The 17,023-nt window shown below is 39.3% G+C and overlaps 1 protein-coding gene across 2 annotated transcripts; it reads right to left on the bottom strand.

Annotated features, from left to right (window-relative positions):
- Positions 1 to 2,790: 2,790 nt before the first annotated feature.
- On the bottom strand, positions 2,791 to 14,998 carry LOC119743064. 2 transcript variants are annotated; one of them, XR_005272958.1, is made up of 2 exons: positions 5,293 to 6,100; positions 2,791 to 3,103 (listed from the first exon to the last, which is right to left on the bottom strand). XR_005272958.1 is itself a non-coding variant. In XM_038219412.1 (2 exons), exons 1-2 carry the CDS (start codon positions 14,673 to 14,675, stop codon positions 3,000 to 3,002), a joined length of 420 nt encoding a protein of 139 aa, XP_038075340.1. In that variant the 5' UTR covers positions 14,676 to 14,998; the 3' UTR covers positions 2,985 to 2,999. The 2 variants fall into 2 exon arrangements, 1 of the variants encoding a protein (XP_038075340.1); XM_038219412.1 differs by lacking the exon at positions 5,293 to 6,100 and adding an exon at positions 14,360 to 14,998 and having other exon boundaries at positions 2,985 to 3,103.
- Between the last annotated feature and the right edge of the window lie 2,025 nt (positions 14,999 to 17,023).

Below are 17,023 nucleotides of genomic sequence, written 5' to 3'. Positions count from 1 at the left end.
CGTAAATGGCATTGCGTTTGTCACGTTTTCGCGCATTATTTGTATCTTTCCTCCAGCACGTGACCCTCCATGCAAGTCCCCGCGTGTGGACGCACTGCCGATCTAGTCTTTTTATTCTATATCTATGCCGTAAACCCACACGCGCGCGTTACTCCATTCGTCTGCACTACACTTTTTGGTTCTAAATGACGTCACACTTCGGTACTCATTGTCTGGATGGGTTTATTAACACAATCCATTGTTATATGCTGAGGCCTATTTATAGCCCCAGTCAAAAGCTCCCATCCACCCAGTACTGGTACATGTGTGTACAGTGCATGCTTGTACAGTATGTGACAGACTTGGCAGGGCTCGTGCCAGCAGTATTTAATTGACCACAAACATTGCAAAAAGAGTTTAACTGTCGAGATCCTGAATCCATCAAAGTCCCCCAACAGCTCAAAATAGAGGTATCCTGAATCCATCAAAATCCGCCAGTTCCGCTAGGCTTCCAATCCTGAATCCATCAAAATCCCCCAGTTTGTGCAATATGGAGGTATCCTGAATCCGCCGAAATCCCCCGAAACAGGGGGGTGGATTTTGATGGATTCAGGTACGTTAGGGTTAAACGACCTCAAATGACCCCTACATGACTTTTGACCTCCAATTTTGGAAGAGTTGTGATGAACCCCCACCTAAGGACTTCCAAGTGACATTAAAATCCATCAAATTCTGTAGGCAAAGGAACATTTGAAGCATATATTTGAACGATGACCTCTGATGACCCCTACATGACTTTGACCACAGTAATCCGATGAAGAATTGTGTCTTCCAAACCAAGGGTCACTGCATCCAACTTTCATCAAAATCCATGAAAGCATGTAGAAGTTATACATTTTTTCTAAACTTTAACCCTAAGGCCAAAAAAAAAAAGTCTCCGGTTTCTGGTATGGAGCTTGCCCAAAAAGTGGTGCGGTGACGCGGCTTTTTTTTTTTTTTTACCTGATTTTTTTGCTTCCAATGTCGGCTGATGACTGCAAATGGTGCCCGACTAAACTTGGTGCAAATGTATGGCAGTCCAGAGAGGCCACATAAAGCTTATTGTCGACCATAACCCAATCTAAAAACACGTTAAAATTGTGCAGCAGCAGAATTCCAGTCAAACCAGTGAGTTTGGCGGTTTTGAGACATCATCTTTTATTGAAAAAAAAACCTTTTTCATTTTGCCGACGCGCATGGCTACGGCGACGCGCGCGCGCATACCAGAAACCGGAGACTTTTTTTTTGGCCTAACCCCTTGAGCACTTTTAAAATAAAGTATCCTGAATCCACCAAAATCCATCAATTTTGTTGGTGTCCTGAGTCCATCAGAATCCACCAGTGAATCCAACAGAATCCACCAGTGTGGTACATATACCTCGTACACACACAACGTACAGCCAAGGAGTTAAACTGTTAAGATCCTGAATCCATCAAAGTCCCGCAACTGCTCAATATGGAAGTATCCTGAATCCATCAAAATCCTGCATTACCGCTAGGCTTACTGTCCTGAATCCATCAAAATCCCCCAACTTGTTCAATATGAAGGTATCCTGAATCCGGCGAAATAAAAACAGGGGTGCGGATTTTGATAAATTCAGGTACGTTAGGTTTAATATAGGTCTACGGTCATACGGGTCTACGGTCATACAGAATTTAGGAGTGGTAAGTGTCTCCCAAACTTTGTTCAGGCGACACAAAAATGAGAGAGATTTCCATTAATTTGCAAAGTTAAAGTTGAAATTATTTAGTCACATTTTGACCTTAAATCAATTGTAATTTGATAACTGGGGATGTCATCATGAGGTCACAAAATTTACCACTTCTTTGGACCAGGGTTCAAGTTAATACCCCAGTTTTATCATCATCCCATGAACAGTTTTGAAGAACTTTTGGTTTGTTTTGATTTGAGGCTCCTGTCTATATTTGAATTCACCTTACTTTCACCTTCCAGTAGCCCCATCAGTAAAGGTCTAGTGACTTTATGTACATGACAAAAAATGTTTATCAATTAATGAATGGTCTATCGGATAACAAAGTATGATCATGATTGATCGTTTGTTCAAGAGTAAAAAGAATTGGTCACTTTTTCCAACTAAAATCACATGTAATTTGATACCTGATGAGGTCATCATGACGTCACAGTAATATGCACACTTCAGGATCATTCAAGGTTGATGTTTGTTCAAAGTTACATGCTCATTCCAATGTACCGTTTAGAAGAAAAGTTGTGGAAAATTATCGTCCAGAAAAAAGAAAATTCTAACAATTTTAAAACACTGATCAATTTTCCATTCTGAGCATTCTCGCACTATGCTTGTACCACAAAATATCACTTAATTTTTTCCATAAATGTGAGAGAGATGCCCTTGTCTTGGTAACTAACAGGTCACTGATGAAAAAGCATTTTTATGGTAAGGCAAAGCGACTGAGCTTTAAGTTTTTCTTAATAATTTTACCTTTTTGAAATTGGTCTTAAAAGTAAAGGCAGACTGAGCATTTTCACCAAATGCTTCTTTTGAAAAAAAGCAGACTGTATCCAAAACTTTGTGTTATTTATAGGATAAGTTTTTAGGCACACCCTATTCCATATCCCAGTCAGTCACCAAAACTTCAACATTTAGTATAAAATCTGTCTGAATCCTCAGAAACCTCCATGCGAGCATTTAATAATAGACATTTTTGTACTTTTCCAAGTGCATCAAGCCTAACCTGAAATGGCTGTAACTTGGCTAGCTACATTGTACGCAAAATCCTGCGCAAAACCCTACATCTAGCGGATTTTTAAAAGTTTCCTAACCATGATTCAAATTGAAATCTTGCAATTTTTTTTCCGGCAGTATAACAACTGAAAGCTTACGCTTAAAGACGTCTGAAATAAAAATACATAATCCTCATATTTTCAGTTCAAGAACTTCCACACCAGTTTTTCCTTACGAACTTTCTACAGTTGACCTGGCTTATAGAAGGCACTAAATCGATTAACTTTCTGTTGATAGGCACTTACCAGCGTCAATATCAGCATCCAAGTCCATGTTCTCTGTTTCATCTGTCGCAAGCGGTGCAGCTATGTTTAAGTCAACCACTGCAAAGATAGAAACAGGTAAAATATTAAAAGACTGTTCTTTTTATTGTTATTGCTTAGACAGGATTCATTGTTTCTCGTGTTACTGTTACATTTAGAATTCTAACAAACAATAAAGTGGCCAAGTGTCGAAGCCTCAAGGGTCATAAATAATTTGGTTTTGTTTCATTGATATTGGATGGGTGACATGCCAGATTTCAAGGTTGAATAAATTTCATGTCTTGTACAAAATGACTGCAAATCTATTTCACAGTTTAACAGTTTTTTAACCAATACCCTCAGTTTTTGAAAACTTCTTTTATTTTATTTGATATGTAGCATATTACTAATGATTCGCCAAAAGTCTTTCATAAGGGTCTTGTACTTAACAATTTTGATTTGCACACAAAATTACTTGAAACTTTGTAGCTATCTAAACTGGTGACTTGACATGACGGGGATCACTCAACATTTAATTAATGAACCTTCAAGCGACTGAAGCCTAACTAATTTGTTTTTGTTTCTCTTGAAAATGTGCAAGTTTCTTCTTCATCGCAGACATAACATACATGGTTCATAAGAAATCAAGCCCTTAATATCCTCACACTTGACAAAAACGGCAACAACATTCATATCTGTGGCAGTAAAGGTCAGGTGTGACTATGTAAGAAAGAAATTACAAGTGTAGGCCGTGTTCTTTAACACAATACCATCTCTAATGGAGAAACTGAGCTATGTCCTAAACAATTTAAATCAACTTTTTTAACACATTAACAATTTTAGCTTCACGATATAATTGATAAGCATCTAGGTAAATAATTGCATTTTGATTTTTTTTATTATCAGAGAAGGCATTCAAATGTTAAGATAACAGATATATTATGTGAGCTCAGGCATTTATCTCTAGCGTTTAGCTAGCAAAGTCATGTCACATCAAGGAAAAAGGTAGCAGGGAATATCGTGTACAAATTCCAATCTTTAGATAATCTGATAAAGTAAACCATTGTGCACATAAGGTGATCCCCGATTGAAATATGACCCGGCATTTTCACTGGACAGCACTAATGGTTAGGGAAAATCGAAACTGAATGTTAAACTTTAAAGAAGATTGTCTAACAAAACTACATAATTTTCCTTTAATGTTTTATCCATCCACTAACCATCTGACATAAAGTGACAAAGAGGGTTCAAGTGTCATCTTACTTAATTTTTTTATGTCATCAATTGTGCATATTCCTTTGTATCACTTCAAGATATTGGCTTGCATGCAGTGATCAATGAGCAGAATTAGCCCTTGCAGTTTTGCTTAAAATCTGGCATGTAAAATAAGCCGAATAAAGCCAAGTTACATAATGCATAACACTTTCATAAACATCACATATAAGTCGTGAAAAATTGGACACCACCTTGTTAAATTGTAATCCATTGCAATGCTAACTTGTTCCACAAGACGCACTAAGTTTATGATCCAACTATAGTCGGTAATACTACTACCACTTCTCCTACTAGTTTCATTTTGGTCAAAACTTGAAAGAAAAAAGACAAAGTGCATCAGGCCTTACATTACTCCAGTAGCTTCATTGCTAACACAGAACACAAATTAAGTAGGATCATTTAGAACGTCAGCAAACCCACGATGCCTTTTTCATTTTTTACATTTAGAGCTTCGAGCTCTAAGTCTAAGCATGCGGTGCCGAGCAACTTCACATGCAACAAACATTTTGTATGCCCGTTGATGGAGTGGCCTTGGTCACACCCAACCCCCGTTATGGTGAAGTGGACTGCATGGGTCCACGTACATGTACATGTACGTGTACATAACGTGCATGCATTGAGCGCTAAACATGGATGGCCCACTAAGCACCACTGATGTATACCAAACGCAAACTTTACTGGCAAAATAATTCACTAGTCTTTGTTACAAGCGACTGTAGCTGTCCGTTAACTTTCGAATATATCCAAGAACATACAATTCAATAGAATATAACAACAAATCAATAGATTAAAACAACAGATAACGGAGGTTCACCTACAAGGCGCGCTAACGCCAAGCTCAGCCCGGCTCCATGTGGTACTTTCTCTATCATGTCTCTGGTTGTTCTTTCCGGGCCCCCTTTCCCTCCTCGTTTCGGATCTCGTTTTGCAATAACTGTTGTAAACAGTTTCCTATTTTTTTTCGATTAAAGATCGACATAAAAGTTACAACTAACCTTTGGACGACATCCCTGGTCCAGCTAGTTTGAACTCGGACTTGAACATTGTTATATCCTGAGCTTGGCGTACGGAGTCGAAACATGTACCACGGAAGACCTCAAATTCTATCCACTAACTTTGTCAAGGTTTCCCAAATCTTCACACTGACTGGCCATGCTGGCCGGCCCTACCCACACAATCTGACCCCTGGTTCAAGCATTCCTGAGCTGGACTACGCAAGGCTGGCCCCTTTTTTCGGTCACATTTCCATTGGTCAGTAGACTGGTGTAATGCGAAACCCCCAGTAACGATGAATGCCCCTGGCCAATGGGGTACGCGGTGCGCAATGTAAAGAGATCCCCGCACCAGATCAGAAAACGCGGTCTAAGAAATCTGTGATTACATTACAGAGGCGATTACATTACAGTAGGTGCGCAGCCCCGCAGTATCTAGTGGCACTACTAGCAGTTGGCCGGGTTTATTTCATTCTTGGGCGCTGGCCGAACATTTCTCGACTTGACTAAAGGATTACGGGGCGCATGCTCTATGAATGGTACACTTTGAATGGTACCGATGGACCGGATTTACACTCCATCGTGGTTTTGCATAATTGTCAGGTTTTCTTTTTGTTGCTGGACCAGAGTAGCATGCCGGGCATAGCTAGTTGTGCCCGCACAGGGGCGTTCAAAACGGCCCAGATCCAAGAACACAATTGGGACAAAAGAACACTCTCTCCTACAAAAATAACTTCACTATTCTTAGGGAAATACTTTGAATGGGTGACCATTCGAAAGAGTTTGTGGAACTTTCGGCATGCAGTGTATACATGCGTCATATATAAGGCACATTGCCACGATATACACATATATTCACAAAGTAATTAGTGGTTTTCATTGCTTGCGAGTGTGTGCATCTTTTGGTTTCCACCAAAACAAATACATAAACTTTTATTGTCTTAAACCATTAAAAATTTTAGAGAGACTTATCACAAATCAAAGTTATGGTAGCATTAAAATCTGAAGTTGCTGGGACTGGGAGCCATGCTTAGCAATGCAAGTTAGTAACTATATATCTGTCGCCGGATTTTTTTCTTGGGAGGTGGATTGAAAAAGAAACATGCAGTATACAATGAACGGATTATATTGAGCTTTGCTCATTACGCCAATTATTGCAGTCAGTCGATGAGAAAACAGATCTGTGCATTAACCTGTATTTGGGGAGGGGGTTGCAAAACCTCATAATATAGTGCAACCCTTCATCTCAACATAATAAACTCCACCCAACCACCGTGGAGGTAGGAAACACTCCATGCATCCACTGAGCCGGGCGGGTTTTTCACTATACGCTTATGCAACGTGTATTGAACATGTACATCATACCTACTCTGTCAACAAAAAAATTGAGTTACCATGCTTTCGGGTCAGGGAAAGAGCAATCTTAACTGAGCTTCATTTTACCGTGGAGGAAGGAATCCATGATTTTACTTAGCTGGATTGAAAATGTAGCAAGAGAACCTCATGTAAATCTCAGATACACTTTGACAAGTTAGGCCAAAGTATGTCTGTAGGTATATGTTCCTTGAAGTTGAATGTCACATCATTCGGAAACGTAGCCTATAGCCCTATACTATTAGTCTAATCCTTTATACGTAGTGTCAATTATGACCCTCCATTACAATAATATCGAGGATTTTCCCCTATTAAACCAAACCATCATCAACCGGATTATCGTGGTTTATAAATTACTTCCTGCATTGGTATGGGTTACTTGTCAGTGTCACACGTGTCCGACGTGGAAGAAAGGGAGTGCTAAACGCGACTTTATATACATGTACTAGCATAATAATTTATCACAGTAAACACACTATCGACCCAAGTTTTTAGCTGCTGAATAATAACTCTACAAATTTCGAATTATCTACGGCCTGTCAAAAATTCAGTTCTCGCAAGGTATAGACTGTACATAGGCCTGCCCGCTATCAGAATCAATAACATAGGGACCGAGAACCTGTTTGTACACTAATAAAACCAATATTAAAAGCTTTTTTTCAGAGAGATGCACTTGCAGATGCCAAATATAAAACAAAAGTATTCTTTTCGGCAAAATAAGACATAAGGATTCTTTAAAAATGATGAGTGTTTTGTGCATGCATGCTTTGCAAAAATTGTTGATATCACGACGTTTTTTAATATGAGCGTATCAGCAGGATTTGGAACAAATTCGGAAGTTAAAATTACAGGTGGAGAACTGTTTCACGACCTGGGTCGCTTCCTCTGAGTTTAACCTAAAGATATACTGTTTGCTGTTCGTGATATTATCGAATTTCACTCCGAAAATAGTTTCTTCTTTCTTTTTAATTATGTTCTCATTTTAAATAGACAGCGAACGAAAAAAAACCCCACTTTTAATTATGTACAAAACTACAATTTCGAATTAATTGCGGGCTGTGGAAGCTCAAGCATGGTAATTCCCAAAGAGGTACTGCGATCACAATCATTTAATTGGTCCATGCAAAGAGTTTCTGCATACCATGTAGTTAACTGATTTTATTTAAGCATGAGAAATTGAGAACTACACATTATCTCATTATCTCTATAAAATAATATTATCTCTATAAAATAATATAACTTTGTTTCTACGCATGCACAAAATTAATGTTGTCCAATCCAAAGCTTTACATGCCACGAGAAGCATATAGCTACCGGTCCCCATGCATATTTTCTGGAAGCGGGAACCGGTTATTCTTGTGCGGTTGTGGCGACAGAAGAATATCCTCAAATGACTCTAAGACGACGAATGAAAACTTGTTTGATTTCGATGCAGAGAAACATTTTTAAAACTTTAATCTGAATGTGAGCCACTCTAAAGATTTAGGTGGATTGGCATGCAACGTCCTAATAAGGCAGGTGTGTGGGTTTTTTTTAAAAAGAAACACCGCAGCTGAAAATTAACTTCAGAGGATGCAAACACTGTTTTTCAAATACGTCAAAATAGGCTTTAGATTTTTGGCAACGGCCGGCTTTCATGATAGGGGGCGCAATCACTAGACTAGGTGCATTACAAGCACATTAATTTTGCAGTCTGCTGTCAAGTTCAACGGTCACATATGGGGGGGGGGGTATGCCAGACAAAACTGGCGCTCTTCCAAAGAAGTCGACAACTATAATATAGCTCCGTTGCGCAGCAGGTAGCGAACAACTGGCATTGGGTTACCAAACAATGCTCAGTTTAGCCATAGCGCTTGCTGGCTCTATGGTTCAGCGGTACCTGGGAATTGAAACAGTACTGTCTGGCTTCTGGTGTCAGAACAACATCAACTCAAGGTCCCAGTGCAGTGCAGTGAAATAATGTATAAGAATTGCTTGCCAGAATTTTGTAAAGGTCACGAAGAGAGGTTGATTTGGCAGGATTGTGGAGATAATGCCAGCCGAGATTTTATTTACCGATATGCTGAAAATACATTTAATTTTAAAAGTAGTAACATAAACACAAACTTTTGCAAAATATATTATAGTGTTATAGGGCCAATGCAACGGGTCTTATATCATCGCAATTTGTTTGCCACACATCAAGTAATTTGGATGCATGAATTAAGTTACTTTGAGGATCGTGAATGTGGAGGATTGTCATTATACCTGCACCGAGTTTTGCAGGAGATTTTTGCCCTTTTTTCGTGAACACTATTTACATTAGTTCAGGCTCATGTGCAAATTCTAGAACTCCCAACTTGCATAATGACTACGGCAGGCCAGACAGCTTGTATGATTATGACGGACAGGCAGAAGGTACACAATCAAACCATAACGAGCAAATGCAGGTTTTCGCGAGAACTATACTCACAACAAGTAAAGCCACAAATCCCACGCTGCTTACGCGCACTGCGTAGGCATGCAACAATGTCTAGCCTCAAAAAAAAAAAGATAATGCAACGCCCCCACATTTTAAAGTATTTTTTTCCGAGTAATGAAACGTTATTTCGTAAATGAGGCATGAACCCCCCCCCCCAAAAAAAACGCCCACGTTTAGATAGAGCAGTAAGATACAAATTTGAATTGCGGTGCGACAATCATTCAGTTTTCGCAGGATGGACTGTTTCCTGCCATTTTAAGTAAGATTTGAGGCCTGACCATTTTGCAAAGCAGCCCTAAATAAAAGCCTTTTCAGAGTGTTACAGGTGTTCCCCCCTCGAAAAAAAACCCCGAAACTAAACATAATATGTATGAAATCCTTTTCTTTTTCGTTAAAATAATGAAAAGAATGTTCGCGACTCCCACGTAACCCATTGGTTCGAAGGCCTACCGAGTTTGACCGAGCTAATGGCGGAAGACGCCGATAGCAACTTTTGTAAAGTTACATGACCAAACGTCGTGATCTAATTGATTGACAGGACAGAAGGGTCCATTGTTGATGTTCCCGAGATTACATGCAATACGCCCGAAGTTTCGTTCGCCTATACCAAAGAACGATTTACCGTCAAATTCTCTCCAAACCTATAGGGAGTTTTGGTGGCCCTTGAACTTAAGTGTCTGCCGCAATAAAAGATTCAAGTTTTGAATCGTCTTTGATTTTGTATTTCGTGGAGATTCATCTACTGCTATTTATATCCACATCCATTTATTTGATCACCAATCAGGGAATGTCTTCATCGGGTACAACTCACAGTTATTTACCAATCTACAGCCGTGTCGTTTTTCATAAATTGGGGTCACTATATGCAGTCGTCTCGAATGGCCGTCGTGGGGGTTGCATAATATACACAAACCAGATCGATCGCATTCTGACGAATGGGTGATACTGAGACTAATTTTTAAATTTTGGCTGAATTTCTGTCACCTTTTTCTTTCATGCAAAATCTCGTGGTGGATCAAGGAGGAAGGGGTTTCCCAAGGGTGGGGGTTGTTGAAGTGCAAGAGGTGGGGGGCGGAGGGGAGGGGTTGCTGAGAGGTTCAACGCATGGGACCAAAGCCCTATGATACAAGATTTGCAATGACAGTTAAGGAAATTTGGGATTTTTATATTTTATTTTACAAATAATTAACATTTGTCAGTCGGAGGGGGTGGTCAGCCACCCTATCCAACCCCTTGGATCCGCCATTGAAGTCTCTTTGTACAAAACGTGCAATAAAATGGCGTAATATCTTATCTCACTTTTATCATACTGTAGCCTAAAGATACATAAAGATCTGCAGATATAGTTCAAGCCAAGTAAACTTTCAGATAATAATTAGGTTGGGATAAATGTAAATGATTAACCACATCATCATGTCACTAAGCTTCTTACAATTTATACAAAAGGTTCTGGATACATGACAACAATCGTTGTGTGACACCTAGTATAAAAACGTATACAATAATGAGTGAATGTTGTTCTAGGAAAGTTGGTGCTCTTATGTATGTTGTTGTGTTGTTATGTATTAAGCTCTTCTAATTTTTTTCCATAGGGTCATGGTTCTTTGAACATTCATTATTTGCACGAAGTGAATAGGGCAAACTTGTACATGAGTGAGTGCATGTCCACATTCGCTAACGTTCGCCTAACACAAACAAACGTATTCCTTCAAAGCGATGCAATGTTTGTATAACTTGTTTGCGTCTGATTTATGGTCCAACGTGCTGTGAACATGTCCCAGGCCTTTCAAATCACGTGTGTATTTGGGATAGAATGGGTAAACTTTCAACAAATCTGGACGTGCTGGTATGAGGATAACAGACGGCGCCCGGCGGTTGGGGGCAATAACGATTAAATCCAAGCGCGCACCAATACATGTATAGTAACAATGTACACAATTTAAGTAGGTGAAAGTGATACCTCAAGTTGAAAAATATAATTCAATATTGTGATTGAACCCACTGACAAGTACCAAATCGAAAATGTTCTACTGTGCCTTGCAGTCTGCAAAAAAACTTACAAAACGAACCTCTTGTCAAGTCGTGCATCTTAACTATAGGAGTTCCATCTTAGCCACTTTTGCACATCAAATTTGTTTGCTCTCCAGATTTCAATTAAAACTTTACACATTAATTTAAAAAAACACACTGACGATCCAATCATTGTCGAAAATTTTATAGATTTATACACATGACATTCACATGTGTTGTATGTTTAAGGACATTATTATTTTATGCATCAGCACATGTGCACCAGAACTGTTCAACTGAAAGCACAATTCGTGTTCAATGGTTCAATGTACCAAGGACATCACTATTTTAATATTAAACAAGAATGTATTATGTTATGCATCGAGGAGCCAGACGACGAATCAAACAATCATGACCCTAGTACCTTGCGAACCCAAATTTACAAAGAACAGCTTCATTGCCACTTCAATAGAGTCCGATTTTTATAGGAGTCGGATTTTCATGTGACAACGGTATTATCATGCTTTTGACAGCCCCATTCAAAATGGTAGCCCCTCAAATTTGTTTTGTTTTAAATTCTATTTCAAGTTCTTGAAAATCCTGTCACGGTATTATCACGCTATTGATAGCCCCACTCAAATTTGTTTCGTTTCAAATTTTTATTTTTTTAATTTTATTTATTTATTTATTATTATTATTATTTTTCCTTGAATCTAGTATCGTAGTAGAGACCGATTAGCAAGTCTACGTCTCCCGGGTTTTCGTGAAAACTGCACATCACCTTGAAAAGAATGTGAAGGACATAACACAATTGGACAATGTCGGTAACGACGGTCCAATGCATGACATTCTCTGATGTTTCTATATCTATACTGGTCTGGAAATAAACGGCGCTGACCTACCGCAACTCAGAAAAGACAGCAACCTAGACACGCCCACAACCACAAAGGTCCTCTTACCATTTATTTCAATTAAACATTCCAAACGGTAAGCACGGATGCTTTTTTCCCCCAGCAAGATCACCCTTTAAATTGAAAAAGTCAAGTGGCGATCATTATCCTCATAAGTCTAACCACAAAACTTACACAAGTCATGTAGGCTATAAGTAGAGTTTCGAATTTCGGGCGGGTTTAATCGCAGTTAAATCCAAATTAATTAATAACGAATTTATTATTGTTGAAATTCCAAATGAAATTTCTTTTGAGAAACCTGTAATAATAATTATCACAGGAATGTTTTCTATAACAACTTAACAAGTTAAACAAATTAAACATGGCCTTGCCAGACGACAAGGTTTTTATATATTGTTCTTGCTGAGAAATCGTACAGTTCCTAAAAATACAATATGACACAACTGTATAATAAAAAGAGAACCAGATGTCTTTTTATCATTATGGTTTTATTGTTTCTGAATAAATTGTACGCAGTCTCATTGTAAGCGAAATAATTATTTCGCTTAGTAGACACAAAAGACACGACAAGCACATGACGCTGTAGGTAACGAGTCCCCAGACGTTTATTTTTATTTCCAAACACAACATGATGGCCCATATCTATGGGTTGGATTAAGTACACCGCATGCACCGTATCATTACACGCATTGGTGTACCCTTGAGGTGGGCGAGTTCACTAGTACTATAGGAAGGTAAACTTTTGTCGGTTAATCTTGACAGTAACTTATATCAATTAATTATTTTAAGCCGTCAGTATCAGTCAATGAACAGTCAGTATCCATTCATAAAGAAAAAAGTGTCATAACAGTTCAACGAACTGGGTATCCAGCCCTTAGGAACTCGAAGTGGAGTGTGTTTTCCTGAACAGTAGACTTACATATCGATTGCGTGCGTATTAAGATAAACCTTATGACCTAAAAAAAGAAATGGAGCAATCCCGACGCGACGGACATGTATAGTTTGTTTGGGTTCGGTGTGTTTGCGTATCATGTTTCTCTAAGGGTAACTTATCTTTGTTGAAGTAAAGACTTGCAAACAAGTCGACATCAAACTTTCGCCGTGATGTCATAATTCAAGTATTGTGCAAAGCTAAACATGTTCGAAGGCCTATGTGCCTCTTACTAGTAGTACATGTATAGGTACTTTCCTCCATGATTCCACCAAGACCACGTCGTGATACTGATCTATTTATTGATTTTTGTTCAACAAAAGCGGCGCTTGTGTCGTCGATTGCGCCCCTACTGAAGGCTGCAAAGTAAATGGCGCGAAAGTATCGCCAATGCTGTGTTGCACAAAACGTATTTCAGCTCTTCACGTAAATATTTCAACTTACAACATGGATGAAATAAAAATCAAGAAACCTTTCAAGGATCCCTCTTTATTTCGGATATGTAAAGAACGGTGACGAAAAACAAATGTTGCCGTGTGCTTCATGAGGAGATGTAGTCCACGTCGCGACAAAGTGGCATTTGCCCAACACTCAACAGATAACAACATTTCAATTCAACAGAGTTTGATATCCAAGATTGCACAAATAAAACAAAAAACAATTAACATTTTGGTTTTAAATCCGTTAACCCGATTATTTATTTTGCTTCTCTGGTGCAAATCATTCAAGTAAATGACAACTCAAACTGCTATGAGTATTTATATTTTGCAAAATTTATAATGATAAACATGCTTCCTTTCTTTAAGTCTTACAAGTAACAAGCCACAGCACTGCGGCTATTTCACCACAATGTCAATTATGCATGGAATGCGCTTCGCTGGTATACCATTAAACCATAGAGCACGGTCCTTCCTATGTGCTGGTATTCAGAGCTTCAACTTCCATACATCACAATTGAAGTTGTAAATAAAATGTTTTCATGTGAATTTTACAGCGAACTATATGGACAACATTATACAAACGTCGTCAAATGAAGTTAGGCAAGCACATCATGTACATATACACTCATGTCTTATTAATACATTCCACGTCCAACCCCTTTGCTAAGGCATGTAAGGCCCCGATTTTTCTGCGTGATCACATACCTAACCTAAAGTCAACGGGGTGTGTCTGAAATTTCCCCGGTGTAATGTGGCGCAACATTGTTCACAGAGCGTTGATATTTACAATATATATTTTTAGAGTGCCCATTTCAAAAACATAAAACATTTCCGACAGATCTTTACAATACCATAATTGGTAACGTGTTTTCTATTCAAACTGTGTAGTTTTAATATGTACACTTTAGTTTATAAAGTAAATGAACATTTCGAATAAACTCACCCGGTTTCCCTTTGCCTGATGCCTTCAGTTTGGCAGCAGCCCGAGCCGCTGCCCCTTGCTCGTCTGAAACATCCCCTTCCATTTCGATTCTCTCCTCGCCCTTGCCTTTGACCGCTTTTCTTCGTCCACTCCGGCGAATCCTGAACGACCGGCGGAATGATCCATTCCGGAGCGACTTGAAACTCAGACGCCTTTTTTTCGGGGATGGCGGACCGTTGCCTTTGCCCTCCGCGGTTGCCCCAGCGTCGACGGCCCCCGATGCTGACACCGAACCTTCAACGTGAATACCGGCAGAAGCACTCTCTTGGTTGCCCATCTTTCCCACCTTTTTTGTCGGTTTAGATTTGCTCCGATTTATGGTTCTCCAAGAATAGTCAGAACGGGGAAAAAGTTTAAGCGTGCCAATGAAGTTGCAGCGCTCACGACAAAGTTACATATCAAGGACCAGTTCAACGACGACTATTACCCTGACAGGGCTAGAGCTGTGAAGCTGTCTCACACATTGAGTATGCAGCCCACAAAATATTCATGGTACATGTAGGTAAATGCACGTAGGCGGAGGAGTGGCTTCGCAGCTTCCACAACCCAACGAGCCCGTGCATTGCACACAATGCATGTACTGTAGATGTACAATGTACATGTACATGTACAATGTACATGTAGACGTAGGTTTACAACGCACACACCCGGCCCAGGGACCAGGTACAAAAGGTTTGTTCACACACAAAGCGTATTCAAATTGAAGTGAAAGCACCCAATGGACCAAAACGCTTCGTCCTTGCTGGTGCTGTTCCAATAGTTCTAGTGAACCCACCATTCAAATACCAGTGCAATTTCGTCATTTTTTTGGGACTAAAGTTTAGCCATGTATATAATACAGTGGCATTCAAATTTGTTTGATGTCGAATTTACTTGTTGATCACTGTACACACGGGGCTCCACAATGTCTGTTTCAGTCTCATGATTTTTATGTATCACACATGATACCATGGATGAATAAAAATACAGGTCAACAGACCGTGGAGAACAGAATTTACCGGGTAACAGCATTCAATATATACCCATCCATCAGGCTCTCTTTTCAAGAGCATGTAAAATAGATTGGCACGAACATCCTGCACTTTTAAATTTTCTTATCTCGTTCAGAGACCAATTTTATTGAAATTCAACTGTACTTGAATCCTAGCCCCGTGCTTAATCCTGACTGGTGTGCATACAGAAACCGGCAACAACTTGCTTGCAAACGAATTTTGACCAAAATGAAAGTGTTTTATGGTTTGATGTATCAGGCCGCATGAGGGTCACATCATTTAAATGGTACAATTTAGTTGGTCGATGAGTACACCTTGTTTTGTGACATGATATTCAATAAAACATAGTGGCGTGTAAGGTTTAATAAAAGAATGTTGGAAAATGATACATTGAAAAATCTGATTCTAAAATACTGCAAAACGGTATCCATACAGTATATTTCAAGAAGTAGTGCATGACAAACTGTTTGATGTAATGTATGCTTACTTAAGTTACTTAAAAAAAGTGAACACCTATATTTAGGTATACCATGAAGTGACCAGTTCATTTCTTTAATTTGTGTGTTGTCACAAAATTTCCCTCAAACATGCGAATATTTTGCTTCGTTGATCATCCCGCCTTCATCGAGTCGTTAACTCGTTGTTTCTATACGGTCACAGTGAAAGGACACATCCACGCACAGGGGTGAACTGGAATTCGCTCGTACCCGTACCCCCGCCCCTGCATCTAGAACTGGAATGGTTTGTCATCTTGACGGGAGACTGTGCTGTCTCCTGCAGCCAGCAGGGTCATTCTTTGGACCTCAATTCAACGGTAATAGGACACGATGCCCTAAAGTACGTAGTGCTGTGTCTGGCCGTCTGACAGAAAATGATGACCAGTAATATGTTTCATTTCTCCATGGTATAACGAACACATTGTAGGCCCTATACTTGCATCATTTTATTGTCACTTGTTATTTGGCGAGAAAGCTCTGATTCTAAATCTTCTACATGTATATCGTTTTAACATTAAAGAGTACAATCTATATAGGGCCTATAATAATAATAATTATTTAAACAAAACACATATATAGATTGGAAAGTTGTTTTGAGTTTGTTAAAAAAAACACAATTGCAATAACCACTATGGCGACACAATTTGTGAATGTAGGTCCCGAATGCCGTTTGAAAAGAGGCTTTTGTAAATGTGAAGCTATTGTAATTTTGTATGAAACCCAATATTTTAACATACTTTATGATTAGTACATTTGTATTTTCTGCTCATCTGCCGGGCATGCTGGGAAAAAAAAAACCCACGTGCCTACGGTAAACAGTCATACGGGCTGTCGTGGTTAACCCATGGAGCTTAATCCAACCACATTGAGCAATGTGCCCAAAAAATCAAGCTCAGAAAAAAGTGCCTGAAGTCTGTTAGTCATGGGCGGCGATCTGGGGGGGGGGGAGGGCATGTCCCCCGATCATTTTTGGGCAGGGGACGCCAATGGTGATGTCCCCCAATCATTTATCCCAGTGCTTTTAGATTGTAACCCAACATACCAACATCTTCACATTATTTTTCCCCAAATAATTTTATAGCTGTGAGATGTTGCTTGTTCACCGCGCCATTTAAACGAGACACTTCATCCGCGTT

Source organism: Patiria miniata, unplaced genomic scaffold (genome assembly GCF_015706575.1).
Source record: "Patiria miniata isolate m_02_andy unplaced genomic scaffold, ASM1570657v1 HiC_scaffold_11, whole genome shotgun sequence".
NCBI classification, from domain to species: Eukaryota; Metazoa; Echinodermata; class Asteroidea; order Valvatida; family Asterinidae; genus Patiria; species Patiria miniata.
Note: the sequence above shows the minus strand (reverse complement) of the source record. Positions and strands in the feature narration are given on the sequence as shown.

Coding starts and splice junctions, on each gene's coding strand:
- LOC119743064 (XM_038219412.1), bottom strand. CDS start 14,675: ATGGGCAACCAAGAGAGTGCTTCTGCCGGTATTCACGTTGAAGGTTCG. Junction 3,104..14,359: donor ATCAGGCAAAGGGAAACCGG/GTGAGTTTATTC, acceptor CTATCTTTGCAG/TGGTTGACTTAAACATAGCT.